The sequence below is a fragment of the Anguilla anguilla genome, chromosome 4, assembly GCF_013347855.1.
Source record: "Anguilla anguilla isolate fAngAng1 chromosome 4, fAngAng1.pri, whole genome shotgun sequence".
In the NCBI taxonomy this organism is placed as follows: Eukaryota; Metazoa; Chordata; class Actinopteri; order Anguilliformes; family Anguillidae; genus Anguilla; species Anguilla anguilla.
Window position 1 is genome coordinate 39,789,963 of NC_049204.1, and position 22,381 is coordinate 39,812,343.

Genomic DNA, 22,381 nt, shown 5'->3' on the forward strand with positions numbered 1-22,381 from the left:
ACAGAAATTGAGGAAGGGTACAAAAAGATCTCTCAACACCCCTGCAAAAAAACATCCCAAACCTCCGTCACTTTGTCACCTTGTGCTGGGGCTCAGACTGAAAATGCAATCACTCTACAGTAAAATCATTACAAATACTGCAGACAATTATTTGCATTCCCATTATAACTGCACCTGAAAGGACAACTCCCGTGCCTAAATTTTCTTTCTGAATTTTGGGGATTCAGCACACCGCCACCCCTCCCCCCCCAACACAGACACACACCCATCTCCCCCACTAGAGGGAAATTGATTTTTCTTCCTAGTAAAGAGTCACAGAGGTTGAACAAACAATTTTTCCCCAGCAGGCATTTGAGATGTTGCGGGCCAAACCAGGACACGCAAATAAAAAAACTGGACCTAGCTTAATCCTTTGGTAGCACCAGCTAAGACAGTAGATAGGTGGTTCACATCCACCATGCAGTGCCAGCACCCCTATTATTGTACAGAGAGACATAGCACAAGCTCATCAGGCATAATCAATCAAGTAATGAGCTGAAGGAGGAAGGGGAACTTCACGTGCAACAAGGAGGTTACCCTAGATTAGGGTGTCAGCTGAGCACATTTCATTTAAATGTCACAGCCTTACATCTCATGGTACTACACAGGATGTATGACTCATTTGCATGCTTCCAAAACATTTTCAAAAAGTTCACCATAATCACACATTTTCTGTCACATTATTGCGACTGCAAGCTCTTGAGAGGTGTCCTTAACAGCTTCCTGTTGCTCCTGAAGTAAAACATTCACCATGGCAACCATTTGCTCATTACATTCCTCAGCCAATGGAAGGGGCTTTTGTCCCTGGTCTATCATAGGGTGGTGTATCATAAATTTACCTCTTGCTCTTGACAAACTGTTTGTCAAAGTTTCTACAGTGATTAGGCCCTCATTAGCGAAAACGCATATTGCTATGTTCATTTTTTGTACACTTTATTCTCCTTGATTCCAATACAGATTAGGATTCCTTTCAGATCCAAAAAAGCCCTGCCGATTCATGCTCCACTGAATGTAGTCTAAATCATATGCACTATTTAACAGATCCTGTTTGTTTCCTTCCTTTGACTTTCATGATGTTTGTCTCAACAAGGATGACAGAGCTCTCTGGAGACTCCAGAAACAGACTGCAGGGATGAGCCATTAAGTTCTTATGCACAGGCAATTCCACATGAAATCAATTTCCAACTGAACTCATTTCAAATAAAGAAATGTTTGCAAAAACTGCCCAGTAGGAACATTGAGTTTGGAGCGTCTCAACCTGGATTCCTGAAAACGTCAGTCCAGGGAAACGCATTTGGGACCCCTCCCCTTTCCCACACTCATCCCTTTTTGAGCCTGACCCATCTCTGCCCCCAACTGAACTAAAAAAAATATAATCATGTTTCAGGAAGCAGAGGTTGTTTGAATTGTACCATTCAAAATTCAAGTTCACTGGTTTTATTCAGACATTTGTGGGCATTGCTAAGACTATGATGTTGAAAAAGTGTAACACGCATTTAATTTCAAGAATGATTGATTTCCACACACCCTTATCTCTTGGCTCACCAGAACCCAGAAACACAGCCGTCCAATCAAAGGGGCTGTCAGTATGCATCCTCCAATCAAACAGGGTTGCCAGCCTGCCTCCAACGCAGAGTGAAGAAGAAAAGGGGGCTCACTCTTAAGATTCCAGTTGCTGCTGTTGCTATGACATTCTAACAATAGCTGCCAATCAAATCCTCAGTGAAGAGCAACGTTTTCATTTACAAATTGTGCCCCGTTCCTCAAGTTGGCCCCTCGTCATTACCATCAGCCGATCATGTGCACCTCTAAAATTTGTCAGAAGGAAAAGGGGGAAGAGAGGGAAATGAGAATATGAGAAAAGGAGGAGCAGGGGGAGGGCATTGAGCACGGAAGTGGAGCATGCCAAAAACATAAAGTCCAAAAACAATAAGGCTAAAACCACCCACAGTCTACTGTAACCACACGATGGCCAACTGAAGGCAAGTCAAGTGTCAACAGACAGGCACGTGGTATGGGGCTGTGGTGGGCTGGTGACTTTCCCAGCCTCATATGCAGTTAAGTCTCCACAGAACAGCTCTTTTAGAAAATGTGAGCATAGATTATACAAAAAAAGATATCTTCTGACAAGCTCTACATGGGGGCAGATAGAGCGGTCTGTGCTGAAGAATTTTACTTTTTTCTTTTTTCTTTCCTTCGAAGCTGTGAAGCCATGACTGCTAACACCCTTTTGCTAAATATATGGAGAATCTGGGTCACGTTCACACTCCGCTGCTACGCCTCACTCTTTTCTGACTGAGCCCCAATCTGTCTGATGGGAGTTTGTTCCTCCCCAAATCCCAAACCCTGCATTTTACAGGCAATTGCAGCTGGAGTGAAATTGCCCCATTTTTTATCGCCTCTGTTCGCACTAAACTTGAGTTGCAAGTCGAACCTGTCATTGATTTTCATTTAAATTAAATAAAAGGCGCCGTTGAAGGAGGGCCTGAGGTGCTTCGGTGCATGTATGTAAATGGCCGCTGGGGGTGGAGGGTACCCGTTTTGGGTTTACGGCACATGTAGGAGGGCAGGGACATTCTTGATACTGTGGTTCACACTGGACAATGCTCACCTTCCTGACACTTATTTTCCCACATCAGCTTTCCCACCTTTCTCCTCTCTCTGAAAACAAGCCTCCCCCCCCCCTCCCAATTCAAACTGGCATCACTTTACCAGTGGACACGCATTACCACATTTTAAGAAAGTATTATAAAGGTTTGTAAGCTCAAGAACTGTCTAAAGATCTATTTAAAAACAAGTATAATGGAAATATTTAATTATAAGTGTAAGCAATGGACATATACAATAGCCATTACCACTTTACCTGCTGGGGTAGTGTGGACAATATTAGTGACCACAGCCACAAAGAAAATAAATGATAATAAACTTGATAGTCCCATTACTGAGCTCACTTACTGAAAAACTCTGGCCGCTACTGCTAATATTGGGGCTAATATTGCCTTCTCCCTGGGAGACCTTTCAGTTTATCAGCTTCTTTACTTTTAGGAAAGTTGGGAATACCCAGGATAAATTCTGGCATGTTTTTTTCTTCTGTTGAATAACCTTTCCTAGTTTTCATTTCATATCCTTTTCCTTTAACAGGCAGACTGGGGCCAGGCCTCCTCGTGACCGCACTTGGTCAGGGTTTGTGTGTTCCGTGGGCCTTGTTTACCACGTTAAATGAACCCTTCGGAAGTTGTTTCGGCTGCCAAATTCTCAGGCAGATGCCTGCATTGTAAACTCTTCTTTTTATCTCTGGAAGTGTGCAGATGAACAGAGATACAGCAGGTTGTCCCTTTTTGGCACCTGACAGCAAGTTTGTTGCTGGCTTTCATCTTCACGCATGTTCTGGTATGAGTTGGTTTCATAATCCAGATCACTCATCCATTGGGGAATGTTGTAATCCAGGTCTGTCGCAATGGATCATATATGTAGCGCACACTCTTTACAGTCAGGGTTGAACAACAGTATTTTTGTTTCTCCCCCTTTTGAAAGAACCATCTTACCTTCTCATCCTGTTATCAGCAGGGGGGAGGGGTCGTTAGTTTTATTACCGTTCTGGAATACAATTCTAGAATGCATCATCAGAAAGAAGGGCAACCAGAGAGAGATCCAGGCTGCCCTGAGTGTCAGCAGAGCTGACCAACTGCTATGGCTTTGGGATGGATTTCCCATTCACACTCAGCCAATTGCGCATTTGGATACAGGGACTCAACACAAAGAAACTTCAGCTGAGGTTTTCAGTCAGAGCTGGCTATTTTATTGTGTGAACTGTTCTGTTTCTGACAGTGTTATAACTGCAGTGAAGCCTTTGGCATACTTTTTCTTTTTGATCAAGCCAAACAATAAATAATTATTTTTGACCAACTTCAAATAATAAATTATTTTTGCGAGACCTCAGTGTGGACAGCATTTTTTTGCGGTGTGTGGACAGCATTTTTCTTCTTCTTGTGCAATTCTCTGGCTCTGCACACCTGCAGCAACAAATCATTACTTCATTTTAGGACTTATGTCCTAATTCATTATGAATTGCAGATGTCACTTCACAAACTGGTACCACATTACTGGAGAAAACCACTGATGCATTTCTGACGTAGGTAACTCAGCAAATATAGCCAACACTGTTATACAAAGCGTTGTCCCGTGTGACGCCTATTAAAACTGAAACAAATAAATCTGCACAAACTGGGTTTCGCAGACCGAAGGGCTTCAAATAATTCCACGTTAAATATATACATTACTTTATTCATCCCCCCCACATGCAGATCACATGCATGCGCTCTTACATTTTAAGTCTCTTTGGATAAAAGTGTTAACTAAATGAACAAAGTGTACTGTAATTCTGATCTCTGTCTGGTTATATGTGTGTGGGTTAGCTCTGGCATAAGCACTGCGGGAGTTCTTTTCAGGTTTATCTCATGGGCGTAATGTCTTAAATTAAAATCAGTCTCTGAGCAACATAGAAATTTGGTGCCCTCAATATAATTTTTATGAAACGATACCAGCTTGATTTATTTTTTGTTCTCTGTATACTTTGTGCATCGTTTTCTGTGCCACAAGGTTCCAGTAGGATACTGACTCTATTTGTACCATCCTAACTGCACTTGCTCTTCCATAACAAAACTAACCATACATTTTGTCAAAGTTATGACCAGAAAGTTTTTTCCATGGTGTTCTGGAAACTTCTTAAGCTTTCTTAGGTTCACAGGCAGAGCCCTGTATGCATGCTACAGCAGAGCCAGGTTATATTATATATTTTTTTGTGTTTCTCATGATGCTACTAAATATTTTCCCTTCTAGTACTTCCCAAAGCATATCTGGAAAATTATAGGGATGTAGCCTAATACGTTTAGAAATAGTTTAGAAATACAGATGACATTAATGAGTCCCTTAATGACCCAGAATATGGCACCAAGCTCCATGAATTTAGTATGTTTCTCTGTAGCTCTAGCATGGTGTTTGAGAGAGCATGTTTATGATTCTGTCATTCCAGTAATCTCTTCTAGTTTTCAAAGACTGAATCTGTTTTACGTGAATATTACTTCAAATTGATGATTCAAGTGTTTCTGCCTTTTCTTTTATCATACATAGATTAGAATTGAAATACCTAACTTAATTTATTTGTAGAGGTTTCAAAAAGTCTCCATACTGTATTGATTATCAATGCAATTTTCATGCACTCCACTTGTTCCATAATATTCGATACCATCTCAGAACTAATTTTATTGCATTTGCTCATTCCATGTTCTCTGTGAAAAATATATTCTTCTGTTGATAAATTTACACAATGTTGCTATTTTTAAATCTTCTGAGACACAATCTTCTGACAGTCTGTAGATTCGCCTTTCAAACATGTCTCATAAATCAAAAGGAAGGCAGCAAAACAGCATTTAACATTATCATTTCTATTTATGTTAACCTTTTGTCTTTTACTGATAATAGAGAATTCAGTACTTGTATGTTAATTTATTTAATTTGTTTGTAGTTTCTTCCAGATATACTGCGAGCTCAATGTTTGGGAAAAAGAAATTTTTCCTTGATTTGGCCCTGTACTCCACAATTTTATATTTGTAATCAAACAATGCACAATGCTTTTATTTCAGGGTATTTTTTATACACCATGTAGAAATGATAGAACTTTTTATACAGCCCCATTTTACGGCACCATAATTTTTAGAACATATTAATGTTATGTAAATGAAAGTAATAGCGTTTAGTATTTTTTCACATATCCTTTGCATGCAATGACTGCTTGAAGTCTGTGACCCATATACATCGCCAGGTGCTGAGCATCTTCTCTGGTGATGCACTGTCAGACCTGTATTTCAGCCATCTTTAGCTCCTGCGTGTTTCAGGAGCTTGTTGCCTTAAGTTTTCTCTTCTGCATATGAAACACATGTTCAATTGAATTCAGATCAGGTGAATGATTGACCAAACAAGACTATTCAATATTTTGCCTTTGCAAAATTCCTTTGTTGCATTAGCAGTATGTTTATGATCATGTGTTTGATTCCCAGGTAGGACACTGCCATTGTACCCTTGAGCATTGCATTGCTTCAGTATATATCCAGCTGTATAAATAGGCCTAGATGCAATGTAAATGCTATGCAAAAAGTTGCGTGTCTGCTAAATGCCTGTAATGTAATGTAAAGTACCTATGGCAGCCATATTGGGCATACCCACATCATAAAACCCCACCACCATAGTTCACAGATGAGAGTGAGTGCTTGGGAAGTTTCCTTTGGGCTCCAGACTTTGCTCTTGCCATCGCTTTGATCACTCTGATACAAATGAATCTTGGTTTCATCTGTCTACAAGACTTTTTTCCAGAACTCTGCAGGCTCTTTTAGGTAATAGCAAACTGTAACCTGGCCATCCTGTTTTTGGGCTGTGTTAAAGCAGTGTAGCCTCTGTAGTTCTGTATGTGAAGTCTTCTCCCGACTGTAGTTGCTGACACATCCAAGCCTGCCTCGTGAAGATCTGTCGAACAGGTGTTTGTAGGTCTTTCTCCATTCTTCACTCATCAACTGTAAAGGTTTTCCTTGGCTTACCAGACCCTTTGCAATTACTGTGCTCAACGCTGCTCTATTTCTTCTTAATGATCTTCCAAACAATTGATTTTGGTAAGCCTAAGTTTGGCCTATGTCTCTGGTTGTTTTGTCCTTATTTCTCTGCCTCATAATGGCTGACTTTCATTGGCTCAATGCTGGTCCTGATGTTGACAAATGCCAATAACAGACAGTCTAGAATCAAGACTTGATACAGAAAGCTGGTGCACCTGCACTAAGGAAGTAATTGAACACACTGGACATATCAGAAACACCTGTGAAGCCATTTGTCCCAAACATTATGTTGCCCTGAAATGGGGGGGGACTATATATAAAAGGGGAACTCCTGGTCATGGAGAGCTGCAGGGTCAGCTGGCTTTTGTTGTTACTCAGAACTTGAGTAGCACAGCAATTGATCAATTAAAGCAGTTGATCACACAGGTTATCCAGGTCACCTGGTTTCTTGGGTCTGCATTGGTCACTGATCTTAAGAAAAAAACAAAAACCAGTGGACTCTGTGGCTCTCCAGGACCAGGATTGAGCATAACTGTAGTAAAAAGAAATATGCATTAATATAAAGCAGGCCTGTCCAACCTTAACCAAAAAGGACCGGTGTGACTGCAGGTTTTTATTTTAGTACAGCACTAAGACACGTGATCCTACTTTAAATCTTTATTGAAGATAATGGTATTTAACTTTTTTAGTTCAAGTTAAATGTTATGTTAACTGCTCTGATTTTTTATGTGGGCATTTCCCTGCCTCTAACAAAACCACGTAACAAAATCATACCCCTGTCCCTGTTTTAAAATACTGCAACCTGTCTAGGGTTTTCCTAGCATTGAACAGGCAGCCTAAGCCTTTTTTCATCACATGAAAAAAAAACCTTTAAAATGATTAAGAATGGTCAGTGAATTTATTGGTATAATTTTGTTATGATACTGCATTTCAAGTTGTTAAAGTTTTGACTGATTTCAAGTTTACATGCAACCTTAGACATGCTAAATTAACCGCTCATGTGGATTCTTTAAGTTAAAGGTAAATTAATATTTTATCCTAAGTTTTGAGTGACAAAAATTAAATGCATTACAAGGCAAAATTCAAAATACCACTGTTCCTACAGAATGACCCCCTTACAATGCGTAGCTAAATGCTTCACTACAGGCTATATTTCCCCCCAATTCCACCACTTACAATATGTAACCCTTCAATAAATGTTTAAATTGTTCAGATTTGTTATTTCTGTCATTTTTAATAGTCTATGTCTCAATGCTCGGTGGTGATCTCTTAAAGACCAGAACTAAATATGAAATATAGAGAGACGACGAGACGAGAGACACTGGTACCAATGCCAGACCAACGCAGTCGCTGTCACACTAAGCCCTATTTTAAGCAGGAAAAACCCCAATGTCCAAGGTAGTAGCCTAAATAATCAACAGAATTTAACACACTTGTAAACATCATCTGTGCTTAATTAGTGGCAATTACTTTAGAAACGTATATTGCTGAAGTTGTACAGATGGGTTAATTGTTAGAGAAGGGGCTTGACAAAGAGGCTATCGTAACTTCTTGCTGGCGGAAGACTGAAGTACAATGCGAGAAAACAAAATGAGACAATCTGGTGGCCGTAATTATACATAAGGAACAGTCCAAAACAAAACTTCAAACGAGTTTCAAACATTTAATAAGAATGGAGTGGATTTAACTGCCAGCTCTAACACCACTCCGTGCTGAATAAAAAATTTTGCGGTCTATTTAAAACTATTTCTATTTGAAAGTTCTCTTTCATGTTTAATGTCCTGTTTTGAAGTATTTAAGGATGAGCTACACACTTTCATATTAAGCACCTATTCTGGGATGGATGAGTGACAATATATTTGCCGTTGGTCATATGCAGATGCACAGCCCAGGGAACAGGCAATGTGAATTTTTCCCAGCCATTTTACATGTTAATATTCTGCCAAGATCAAAAATTCAAATAATAAAATCCCATTTTCTCCAAGCGCTGTAGGAAAATCCGGTTCTTTCTGTTGAAACGAAAACATGGGGCAAAGAGAGCTGTGTTCACACACCAGCAATAGTCATAATAGCAGAGAACTAGCTGCTATTTCACACAGCCACCTCTCTAGTATCATGAATTCCAATGAGAAAGAAAAAGAGTAGAGTCATTTCTTCCTCTTGTTAAGTGACAAGCAATCAAATGCTGAGCAATGTCAATGATTAGCATCTCACTGCTAAATTTTCAAAAGTTTTGATTATATACATCTCCTTCCCTTACAGTTTCACATGGCACCAAAATATTGCATGTAAAATACTGGAATCTATCATTAAAGACAAGTTGGAAGTAGGCTATTTCTTGAAAATAGCAACATCCTAAGGGATAGCATGGTTTTCGTAATGGAAAGTCATGTCTGACAAACCTTTTGGTATTCTTTGAAGAAGCTACCAAGTGCTTTGATTATGACAATGAGTATGATATTATCTACTTAGATTTACAAAAGGCATTTGATAAGGTACCACTTGAGACCTGTTCGTAAAATTAAGACAGTAGGAATTAGAGGACATATTTCAGAGTGGATTCGGAACTGGCTACAGGGTAGAACACAAAGAGTAGTAGGAGGGGTATTATCTGAGCAGGGAGCTGTTAGAAGTGGAGTTCCACAAGGATCGGTGCTGGGACCACTGCTCTTCCTCATTTATATCAATGGCCTTGACAGGGACATATAAAGTACATTAGTAAAATTTGCAGTTGATACAAAACTGGGAGGCCCAACTAACAGTTTGGAAGCTACTGAAGTAATCCAAGAAGATTTAAATAAAATCCAGAAGTGGGCAGAAACCAGGCAAATGAAATTTAATATAGCCAAATGTAAAGTTCTGCATGTGGGAAATTAGGCAGGATTACTTTATGAGACGAACAAAATTGGAATGTGCTCAGTTTGAAAAAGACTTGGGAGTAATGGTTGATCAAAGCTTTTCTGGTTCTAGGCACTGTGCTGTAGCAGTAAAAAGGCCAACTGTGATATACACAATAGCCAAAAGTATTGAGTATAAATCCAAGGAAGCTATACTAATCTTACAATACAATACAATACATTTGTTAGACCACACTTAAGAGTATTGTGTGCAGTTCTGGGAACCGTATTACAAGAAAGATATAGAGGCTCTGGAAAAAGTTCAAAGAAGAGCAACAAAATTGATTCCTAGTATGAAAGATAAAAGCTATGAGGAACGACATAGGATACTTAACCTCTTCAACCTTACTAAAAGGAGACTCGGGTGATTTGATTGAGGCTTTTAAATTCATAAAGGGGATCAACAAAGTGAACTACAAGAGATTCTTCAGGTTGAGTTCTGTTAGTAGAACGAGGGGACATAAAAGGAAATTAACAAAAGGTAGATTCCATACAGACATTAGGAAGAATTTTTTACACAGAGATTAGACAATGTGTGGAACAGCCTGCCAGGTCACATAGTAGAGGCAGAAACTCTGGGGATTTTCAAGACTAGGCTTGATACAGTGTTAGATACTATCTAGTCTATAGGTAATCAAAGCACTAATTTAGTTATGAAAATGGTGAGCAGAATGGCCTGTTCTCATCATTATGTTATGTTAAAATTAAATATTAACTTGAAAGTGCACACCCATCCTGATGTTCATACCTGGCCTGGGCTGCTACCTACCCAAGGAAATAATTAACAGTATGGGCAGGTTAGAAACTTTAGAATGATGCATTGGCTCATTGTTTCCCCATTGCTATTTACCATGACTAGCATTTATCCGAATGACTTGAGAGTTCCGACATGTGACTCACAGACTGTGCACTCACACAGGCAGACACACCTGAGCACACACTCACGAGACACGCACTCACACAGGCACACACCTGAGCGCACTCACAGACGTGCACTTACACAGGCAGACACACCTGAGCACACACTCACAGACGTGCACTCACACAGGCAGACGCACTTGAGCACACACTCACAAACACACCTGAGTGCACACTCACAGATGTGCACTCACACAGGCAGACACACCTGAGCACACACTCACAGACATGCACTTGCACCTGAGCATACATTCACAGACACGCACTCACACAGGCAGACACACCTGAGCACACATTCACAGACACGCACTCACACAGGCAGACACACCTGAGCACACACTCACAGACACACCTGAGTGCACACTCACAGACGTGCACTCACACAAGCAGACACACCTGAGCACACTCACAGACATGCACTCGCACCTGAGCACACATTCACAGACACGCACTCACACAAGCAGACACACCTGAGCACACACTCACAGACATGCACTCGCACCTGAGCACACACTCACAGATGTGCACTCACACAGGCAGACACACCTGAGCACACATTCACAGACACACACTCACACAGGCAGACACACCTGAGCACACATTCACAGAAGCACACACACAGGCAGACACACCTGAGCACACATTCACAGACACGCACTCACACAGGCAGACACACCTGAGCACACACTCACAGACGTGCACTCACACAGGCAGACACACCTGAGCACACATTCACAGACACGCACTCACACAGGCAGACACACCAGAGCATACATTCACAGACACACACTCACACAGGCAGACACACCTGAGCACACACTCACAGACGTGCACTCACACAGGCAGACACACCTGAGCACACATTCACAGACACGCACTCACACAGGCAGACACATCTGACCACACACTCACAGACATGCACTCACACAGGCAGACACACCTGAGCACACACTCACAGACGTGCACTCACACAGGCAGACACACCTGAACACTCACTCACAGACATGCACTTACACAGGCAGACATACCTGAGCACACACTCACAGACGTGCACTCACACAGGCAGACACACCTGAGCGCACACTCACAGACATGCACTCACATAGGCATACACACCTGAGCACACACTCACAGACATGCACTCACACAGGCATACACACCTGAGCACACACTCACAGACGTGCACTTACACAGGCAGACACACCTGAGCACACACTCACAGACATGCACTCACACCTGAGCACACACTCACAGACATGCACTCACACCTGAGCACACACTCACAGACACGCACTCACACAGGCAGACACACCTGAACACTCACTCACAGACATGCACTTACACAGGCAGACATACCTGAGCACACACTCACAGACGTGCACTCACACAGGCAGACACACCTGAGCGCACACTCACAGACATGCACTCACATAGGCATACACACCTGAGCACACACTCACAGACATGCACTCACACAGGCAGACACACCTGAGCACACACTCACAGACGTGCACTTACACAGGCAGACACACCTGAGCACACACTCACAGACATGCACTCACACCTGAGCACACACTCACAGACATGCACTCACACCTGAGCACACACTCACAGACACGCACTCACACAGGCAGACACTCCTGAGCGCACACTCACAGACGTGCACTCACACAGGCAGGCACATCTGAGCACACACTCACAGACGTGCACTCACACAGGCAGACACACCTGAGCACACACTCACAGACATGCACTCACACCTGAGCACACACTCACAGACGTGCACTCACACAGGCAGACACACCTGAGCACACTCACAGACATGCACTCATACCTGAGCACACACTCACAGACATGCACTCACACCTGAGCACACACTCACAGACACGCACTCACACAGGCAGACACTCCTGAGCGCACACTCACAGACGTGCACTCACTCCTGAGCGCACACTCACAGACGTGCACTCACACCTGAGCACACACTCACAGACGTGCACTCACACAGGCAGACACACCTGAGCACACACTCACAGACATGCACTCAGATATACCTGAAGACACACAAGCTGACACACATGCACAGAGACGTTCCCACTGCACACGGCCAAGGCGACTGCCTAGCGCTCAGTCACCCTCAGATTCCCGTCAACCGACCACCCGTCCCACAGAAGCAAACGACAGAGACGCAGACAGCGCATGACATCACCTTTTCTCATATAATGTATTATTTTCCAGAGAAATTCGACCCTGTCATCTTCCCCTTTCACACAAACAGACAGGGGGGCTTGTTAGGGCATGCAAAGAGACGGCGCCTCTGCACAGTTCAGCAAATTCTAACGTGCTGAACTGCTTTTTGAAAGAAAGAATAATCTACAGGCTACTGCACGCCCCTTCCTAAACCTGAGGGCCAACACGCCTTCATATTCACATCAACAACATCGCCGTTATCCTGCAGGGGAGTCCGGCAACTGAGGCAGGTTGTGGTTTTCAATCCTAGCCTAGGGATAACTCAGCTTTACCATGAAGGGCAAACTAAAATGACCTTTTAATACACTATGTACATGATCAAAAGTATATTGACACCCCTTAATCTAGGGATGTTTTTCATAGTTTGGGCTAGGCCCCTTAGTTCCAGTGAAGGTAAATCTTAATGCTACAGACAGTACACAGTCACATTCTAGACGATTCTGTGCTTCCCAAACAGTTTGGGAAAGACCCTTTCCTGTTTCAGCATGACAATGCCCCCAGGCACACAGCAAGGTCCGTACATAAATGGTTTTGTCGAGAATGGTGTGGAAGAACTTGACTGGCCAGCACAGGGCCCTGACCTCAACCCAATCCAATACGTTTGGAATGAATTGGAAAGCCACCTGCAAGCCTGGCCTAATTGCCCAAGCACTGCCCGACCTCACAATGCTCTTCTAGCGGAATGGAAACAAATCCCAGCAGCAATGCTCCAACATCTAGGCTAGTATAAAGCCTGAAGGTTGTTATAGTAGCAAGGATGAAATGTTAGATGTCAGGTGCCCACATACTTTTGGCCATGTAGTGTACTTCAGTGTTCTTCGGAATGAAAATTAAGAACATCAGGGGCAGATTACGTAACAGCCCTTAATTAATAGTCAGCCATTTAAATGAAAGAAACATGCTTTATATGCACTGATTCTACACTGATGATGCACTCCCGACACCAGTGACCAACTCTTACAAAATAGTTATGTTTACTTCTGGGCTCCAAAAAACCAGGAATCTTCAGTCCCTCAGAGGCTTCCAGATCCATCTTCAATCAAGTGAAATATGATTTCTGAAATAAATCCCTTGACAAAACACTAACTGAAAAAACTAAAATTACATTGATGATAACCTAAGATGTACCCTGACCACACTTAGTTTTGAAAAAGAATTTCACCCTTAAGCCCCTTTCACACATGCATCTCAACTGTAAATGTTCAGGCATTTTCCTGTGGAAGGGTGATGCCACATCCTCCATCGCCTGGCATCGCTCTTTCCTCCCACAATAGGACGCTTGTGGGTATAATAACATTTTAAATGGGGGACAATTTATACATCACATCAGTCTGATTGATTATCAAGCCCTGTTCTCTGTCCTTCCAGTCGCTTCGCCGGCTTACTTGGCGTCACCAGCTATCCCAACATGCACTGCGGACGAGAATCGGCTCTCATTGAAAGTGAATGGATGTGATTACAAATTCGCTTCTCGTCGGAGGATGTGTGGCTTCGCTGTAACTAACATTCCATGACTCGTGCGCCACTTCCATCCAGTGGAATGTCTGGCCCGTTTAAAGATGGTCCTGCATTGCTTTGGAGGGTAGGCATCTTACCAGGCGTAATTTATCCAGAATGGTCATGTTATGAGCAGACAGATGACACACTCGACACAGAATCTTTCTGTATTGTAGAGCAATGGTACAAATGGAGAAAACCACTACCTAACCCCGATAATTGATGTTGCATTACATTTGTGAAAGAGGCTTTTCCTACCCTCAATGGAAAAAAAGCAGAAGTGCTGTGTGGATATGTGCTGTGGTCTAGTATAAAATCCCCCTGCAGGGTTCAGAATTACAGAGATTCACTTTGAGCAATAGGGTTATGACATAGGCTACTTCTTTACATGTGCAGCAAATTAATGGCATTTCGGTTTATAACAGAAAGATGCAGCGTGCAATATAAAATCATGACCAAAAGCTGGGGATTTTGGAACGGTTCAGCATTGCCCAACACTAAATAGCCTATAAGTATGGAAAATCAATGCTGACCTTCTGTGCCACTGACCTATATACCAGATCTAGACAAACTGCACAAAACCTAATTCTAAAAATACCATACCAACCAATATGAGGGCAATACTTCACTGTTGGCATGCTTGCACTCCTGTATTGCTTTCATACAAGCACACACACACACACACACTCACACACACATAAGGCCTTAGGGACTTATCCAGTGTGACTCACACAGCTTATGTTCTACAATGTTGCTGTTAATCCTACTGGGTACTTACGGGAGCAATTCAGGCTAAATAACTCTTGCTAGGGTACAAGAGCAGAGTTCAATCCGGCAACATTGCAGAAACCGATTCCCTTCCTATTGTGCCACTCGGCAGCCAGTGAGAGACTCGTAGACAAACAGCAGAAGCCCACTGATTCGAGGAGCACATCACATGGTCAAGCAGTTGAACAACCTTCTTCACGCTCATACTCAACTTCCTGTCTCCAAATAAGTTAAATATTGATGGGATCCAAGCCACACACATGCTCTCACACACACACATGCATAATTATATAAGAATATACGTTCAAATGACAGATATGCATAACTATGTAGCTAAGTGCATGTGCATGAATGTCCATTACATTCAGTCCACTTTCGTCCTTTCTTAATGTTTTCTCAGTTAAATACAAGTCAATGTTTTTGAATTTGAGGAGTTCAGTGGTCAGATGGTCTGTGTTGAAGTCCATGGACTTTCAAGTGCGTCTCATCAAGCTTCAAGACTCCATCTCCTAAAAGACTAATTCTGCCAAACATTTTGTGGTTCTTTGTCAACTGAATGTGCAATTGCTTTTTTAAAATGAAAGAAGCCATCTAATTTCAGAGCTTTTCACGTGCATGTGTTTAGTTGTCAATTTAGCCTAGTTGTCTGCGTGGCGGCTATCTTGGAGGCAAATGAAGCAAGGTAGGCTAACCGATGGACACAACGAATACACTGCTGAGCGCTTACTCATTTTTCATTCGAGTCAGACAGGTGTTTTGCCTTTATTGAATAATGTTGCCATAAACAAACAATGGCTTGTTCTAGTTAATCAAGCAGCAATGCGATCGCAGGTACCTCAATTAACAACCAGGCGTGCGTCGAAAATAACGTTCATTCCAAACGTGCTTATATCCACTCTTTTGAGGAAACCAAGGGTCTAATGCTGCGTTATTCTCACACTACTGTGAGAGACCAGTATGAAAACTTTCTGCTTTAGAAAACTCTTACATTTACAATTAGGCACTTAGCAGGCATTTTCATCCAGGGGGATTTAAAAAGCGTGCCTTTCTTTTTCCCCATTCGATTTATACAGCTTGATATTTCACTGAAGCAATTCAAGTTTAGTACCTTGCTCAAGGGTACAGTGGCAGTGCCGTACCTGGGAACCAAACTTGCAATGCACTTACAACAGATGAAATGAAAATACATGACAATATTTCCCACAAAAGTGTAACAAAACAACAGGCCTTCGTTTGCTGCAATGTCTTATTTAGGGCAATCAATACATGCTGTTTCCAGGTGGGGCTATTATTACTTAAAAAGCTGCACAGAGCATGCATTAGTGCGATACCATTTTTAAAACACAGTATGGCCTGTAGGCAAACTGTCTAATGTCTTGAATGTGATACATCACACAATGTCTGTTTTTAAATTAACATGAGCCTCTCAAAGGCAAAACATACTTCTGAAAAGGTAATAAATTCATTTCATTCAGTTTCACAACGTCCCAACTAGACGGACAAACTGCATGCCGCCGTCGGGTATCACCCCATCAATTGGTGCAATCGGTAAAAACTCAGCTGCTCTGAAGTGCTGCTGCCGCCAGGGCAGAGAAAACGGTCCGAGGCGCTGCGCGTGAACCCCGGCCGACGTAAACAGCGACCGGCCGAACACTTGGAAAGGAGCGCTGGGGTGTCAGCACAGGCGTCTCCCGTGTGGCGGAACGACAGATGTTAGCACAGAAAGCAGATCCTCTGTGCCAAGTCTGCATGAGACACCCCCACCCCACATACGGCCTTCCCACACCTGCCTACAGAAGGTGAGACTTATAGAGCAAAAGCTTTAATGAATGAGAGACCTGCACTCACACCTCCCTGTCTGAGGCTCAGCAGAAGGAGGGAGGGAGGGAGGGAGGGAGGGAGAGGGAGGGAGGGAGGGAGAGCAAGAGCAGAATCACAGAAACACAAAAAGTCACAACAAAAAAACACAGACACAAACATACTGAAAAATATGAGGGCAATACCTCACTGTCGGCATGCTTGCACTCCAGCATCACTTTCTTACAAGCACACACACAAAAACACACACACAGAAACACAACGAAAAACAGACACAAACACACACACCAAAAAAAAACACAGATGAACACGCATATGGAAACAGACACATAAAATACACACATACTCAGAAAGAGAGCAAGAGAGAAGAAAGCACAAACAAAGTTGCACACCAATGAGACACACACAGACACACAAATTCAAACAGTACGCAGGCAGGATGACAAATAATTCAGCCATGCTCTAAAAAATACACACACAGAAGAACACAAACATACAGCACATGCACAAACAAACAGCAAACCACAAAAACATAAACGCATACCTGAAGAAACACAGACATTAAAAACACAAAACAGAAAAACAGAATCAGTGTACTGGTATTGACTTCCCATTGCATGTTCCTCCTCTCCCTCTCATTCTCCACCTCTCCCTCTTCCTTCAGCTGGTGCGCCATAATTGCTGTTATCTTAATGCCACAGCACTCGAGACGGCTTGTCGAGAGCGACGGTAATCGCGGCTGACCGCTGTGCGCCGAATGCCAATCAAATGGCGCGGTGCTCTGTGGCGCTTCAAGGAGCCTGGCGGCACCAAGAGAGCGTGCCAGACGAAAAGCGCTCGCTCGCAGGAATCCTCTAAAACCACGGCCCGATGCGCAGGCTAGGGAAGACCACGGTGAAGGTAACCCCTTAGCGCACACCTTGTGCCAGCCTGTGCCAGCCTGTGCTTTCTCCTCATCTTCCAGGAGCAGCTCCTCAACAACTCCCACTTCCAGCAACAGATCAAGCTTTTCCGCACAGAAAGAGGCCTGTGCCACTCATTACTTCAACAACAGAGCTCGGGGCTCATTATCGCATCCAGCTTTTTTCATCCCCTCCTCCCCAAGTCACTCACTGAAAAAAAAAAATATTAAGTGCAACAGAAAACATGACAGATTCAGCCTCAAGGCCCATCAGCTCTGCCTTGATATTTATGACAGATCCACACCTCTACATAGGCTATTCATATTCCCATCCCATAATTCAGTGCTAGCTTTGATGTCTCCCAGTCACACTCTGTTGTCTTTTTGTTTTTTTTTAAATGGGGGGTGGGGGGTGAAAGGGGTTTGTTGCCGAATGTCCGCAGAATGCCACCTGTCTGCCTCAGACACATCTTAAGACGTAAAGGCATACGGAATAGAGAGAATGAGGGCAAATCCTGCACGTAGCGTGGTTTCAAACCACAAGCATCACACACTTAACTTATCTGAATTTCCTTCGTGTCAACTATTTGTGTCCCTGCATTTTATAAAATATTTTTAATCTATTTATCTTTTTAAAATATGTCCTTTAAAATAGACAGAATATTTATGTCCATTAGCCATTTAATTTGAAAATTAGCCCACCCCATGTGTATGTGTAGAGGTCAGAGCTGCAGCACCGTAAAGCAGTTGCATTTATACCCAAAGTCAAATATGACAACCTGACTCCAGCTCCTTTGGGATTCACCCTAAAAGATGTGACATTTGCAGCATTCAGAACAGTGGCAGGTGTGCAAGATGACTGTCACAGTCTCTGAGCTGCTAGTGGGGAGGGAGTGTTCCCTTACCCCCTCTGACGCAATGCAGTCTCCCCCGGGACCCGAGGGAATGCGCCTAGCTATCCGCCTGTCCATCCGTCCGTCCCGCTCTCCATTGTCGCACCACCCAGCTCGACGAAAGGAAGTGTGTCATGCTGAAATACTGACCCACCTCCCAGCAGACCAGCAGAGACGCTTGCCAGCTTTGTGTAAGGGTGACTCGTTTTTCATGTGCACCAGGGAATCCTGGGACTGGATTTGGTCGGCCACGTACCACACGTGCACTTATGCAGGTGATAACAATGCTGTAGTGGTAGAACCACACTACTGCAGGAGCCATGAACACAATCACCGAGTCAGTCGGTCAGTCAGTCATGGGGGATAGTCAGTCAGCTGGTTGTTCAGTGAGTCAGTCAGTCCCCAAATTGTTTGAAAGTGAGCCACTGGTCAGTCGGTAAAATCATTAACTGGAGAATAAAGTCACATGGCCACAGAGATTTCCATGAGGCATAAAAACAAGCAATTCTAAAGGCAGCCATTTCTCTGCATCGAAGAGCTTGGTGAATATACAGTAGCAGGACTACAGCCGGTCTGACCAATTCATCCTCAGGGAAGCAGGGTCAAGCCTCATCGAGCCAGAAGGCACTCTAGCCCAGGGGGCAAAAAGGTCTGCCCCCTACTGGAGCACAGAGACATGAACAGGACAGGGAGTGAGGAAGCAAAGCAGACTTGGAAGAAAAAAAAAGCTCCGACACCAGGGTAACAGAGCACAGTGCAAATGGCACATTTCACATGAGGAAACCAATGCACCACTTACACAACAGACACAATGGATTATAAAAGCACCCCCTCCCCACTTCCCCCTCCCGCCTGATAATCTTCATATCCTCTATGCTGTCACTGGGGCTGGTGCTCCAACAGAGAGAGCGCAGAGCTTTACTTACGCGGTTATCCTATTGAGTCCTGTCGCACAGGCCAATTGGTTTAGAGTCGGAGCAAGCAGGCAGAGGTTAAGGCTGAGCATTCACTTCAAGGCGGGCACTGACAGGAAATAAAAAGTGTCGATGCCCACGCAGAGTCAGCGCCACCCTCCGCAGTACAGTCCTCTGAGACAAGCCAAGCATGCACCCGAGACAAAAGCACCTGCCTTACAACACTGCCGGAAAAATATAGCCATCAGTTCTATATCTCAAAGAAATAAAAATGGATTCCTCAAGCGTGAAACATGTAAACGCAATTACAAACAGGGGTAAGACAGCTGCAAAAAAGACAAAAGGCTGGCTCGTAAAACGCACGTGCTGCACACACATGCACACGGTTGAAATAAACGCTTGATGACATAATTTCTCGTGCACATTCTTTTAAGATAAGTGCACTGAAAGCAAACAAAGGCGCAGATATACACCAAAATAGTTGGCCCATAAAACGGCAGTGTGGAAAAGCCAAAAAGGCTCCTGCCACACTAGAATAAAACCCATTGAGCATCTCGATCGATCGCAAAAACCGGAAATTTGTCATTGGGTCTGAAAAAAACATATTGGACGAATCAAAACATGTGGTGGTCATTATCTGCATTCACAAACGATATGCAGTGTCTAGGCTACTCTCTACATAAATTCCACATAGGCATCTCAACTTCCTTCGGCATTGTATTTTGTAGTGGTATCAACCAGAAATGTTACGATCGACAGATAGCATTCATGCTATGGAGTATGGACACTTTATAATACTCCGAGCACACACACGCTCACACGCTCATCATGTCAGAACAGGTTCTCAACACTGCAGGTAAGATCACGTTTCATGTCTAACGCCCGACAGTAAATGCCACCACAATTAGTGGATGGCATAACTTGTCATTGGGTAGGACCCCAAACCAAAGCCTATGAAAACGCTACGAAACCCTGTAAATTACACATTGGCATTTCCATAAGAAGCAGACAAAAGAATTTGCTATTGAGGCCACACATTCAACACGCCAATCAGGAAAAAAAATGCTATGGCTACTGTACGTTCTTCAGCGACAGTGCACAAACATTTCAGAGACAAAAATGAAACAGCTAACTAGTGCATACATAATTATTATTTGTGTATTTAGAATACATTTTTCACTGCTTTATCATTAAAATCCATCCCAAACGCACAAACAGGCTAATCAAAAAATCGTATTCATTGCAAGCAAAATGTAATATTCTGTAATACCTAATACATGGGGATTTAAGATAAAATAGCTTTGCATTGCGTTAGTTACATTCATAATCGTACAGTGAAATATCTAAATCATTCGGTTAGACAGCTCAATGTGAACATGTTTGCATGCTTAAATACTGTAAATGTTCTTCCGACTAACGTTATTAGATATGTTCCAGTTGTTTTGAAAAGAGGCTAGCTGGGTTGCATACAAGGGGGTGGGGGGCGTACAATTTATGTTCAACATATGTTGATATCTGCACAGATATTAATATCGGCTTCGCCCCAGGTGCTAGCAAACTGCAATAGTTATAGCCTTCTACATATTTTATAAACTCCCGGGTAATAAAAAAATAAAAAAATTTAAAAAAAAACCATAGTTAGCGAAAGTGAATAAAATTTTAATCTGATCGTATTCGTCTGTTTTACGCTACAATAATAACCGGATGCCGTGGCCAGCGATACCACTTACATTCATTTTCTCGATACATAGGCTACTAATACTACGAATCAGTTAGCTAATCTTACTACAAATATGAATCGTCTCGCCAGGGTCACCACTACACACTGGTGACTCGCAGTTCCATTCATACTAGATGGCAAGCTATAGCTGTCGGAGCTTGGTCAGGTGTAAAACGCTCGTGCTGCAACCCCATTTTCTTTCCCTGATAGCTGCTGAGCTAGTTAGCTACCTTGCTAACTAAATTTTAAATCGGTTAGCAACCGAACTTACCCGCAGAGCAGAGAGGTCGATTTCATCCAGACTTCTTGCAGGAGAATCGCTGGCCATATTTATATTAGCTAAATATATTAAAAATGAAATAATGTCAAAATTAAATTTTGATCACACACAAATCCTTTTCGGTCGGTGCTGGAGGAGACCACAGCAATAATTCTAGCGACCGTCTTGACATGAACGATGGAACAAAATAAACGGAAATCCTCTTAGACATTAGAAATTACGAGTAAATGTAACGGCAGTGCAGTGCTCGAGGTGTTACATTGATGATGTATACGAAGAGGACATGCATAGCACCGTTCGCATGGCGCTTGCACGGGCTGTGTAGACACCAACAAAATCGAGTGACCGCACACTCCTAGAACACCGATGCAAAACGCTGTCAATCAGCACTCCTTCCCGGGAGTGGCCACCGATAGGGGCGGTGCATCTATCCTCCAGACGCCCACTTCATCCCCTTTGGGGGTGTGCGTGTGTGAGCTTGAGTATTCGGAGCACGGCACAGTTGTTAAGGTCCCCGGAGGACACAACTAAATTGCAGCCAACCTTTATATTTCTTACAATACAAAAGCATCAAATACAATGCAAATCAAATCTATGAAAGCAATAAATAAATGAGTCGACTGGACCCATCAATCCACCCACTAATCCGCACTCTATTAAACTGTAGGCTACATTTTCCCTCTTACCAGACAACCCCGTAATAGCGTTCTTAATATTGTCATTTTAGGCGTGGTTCATGCTTTGTACAGGAAAGAGTAGTTAGTTCCATTAATTGAATGTACATACATGTATTGAAAATACACGTGACATGGAATATTTAGTTGTTTATTTAGATTTTCTTATTTGATTGTCTGTTGTTTTAATACACTTATTTCTCCATTAAA

At 42.9% G+C, this 22,381-nt stretch overlaps 1 protein-coding gene across 9 annotated transcripts in view; it reads right to left on the minus strand.

Annotated features, from left to right (window-relative positions):
• LOC118225261 (TRAF2 and NCK-interacting protein kinase-like) overlaps positions 1-21,875 on the minus strand; it is a 130,516-nt gene extending 108,641 nt beyond the window's left edge. For 7 of the 9 annotated variants that reach the window (XM_035413423.1, XM_035413421.1, XM_035413417.1 and 4 more), the window contains exon 1: positions 21,489-21,545. In XM_035413423.1, the coding sequence (XP_035269314.1) occupies positions 21,489-21,545 (57 nt within the window). Of the gene's footprint in view, positions 1-21,488 lie in introns of all 9 variants that reach the window. The other 2 variants (XM_035413424.1, XM_035413415.1) reach the window with 1 other exon arrangement.
• Between the last annotated feature and the right edge of the window lie 506 nt (positions 21,876-22,381).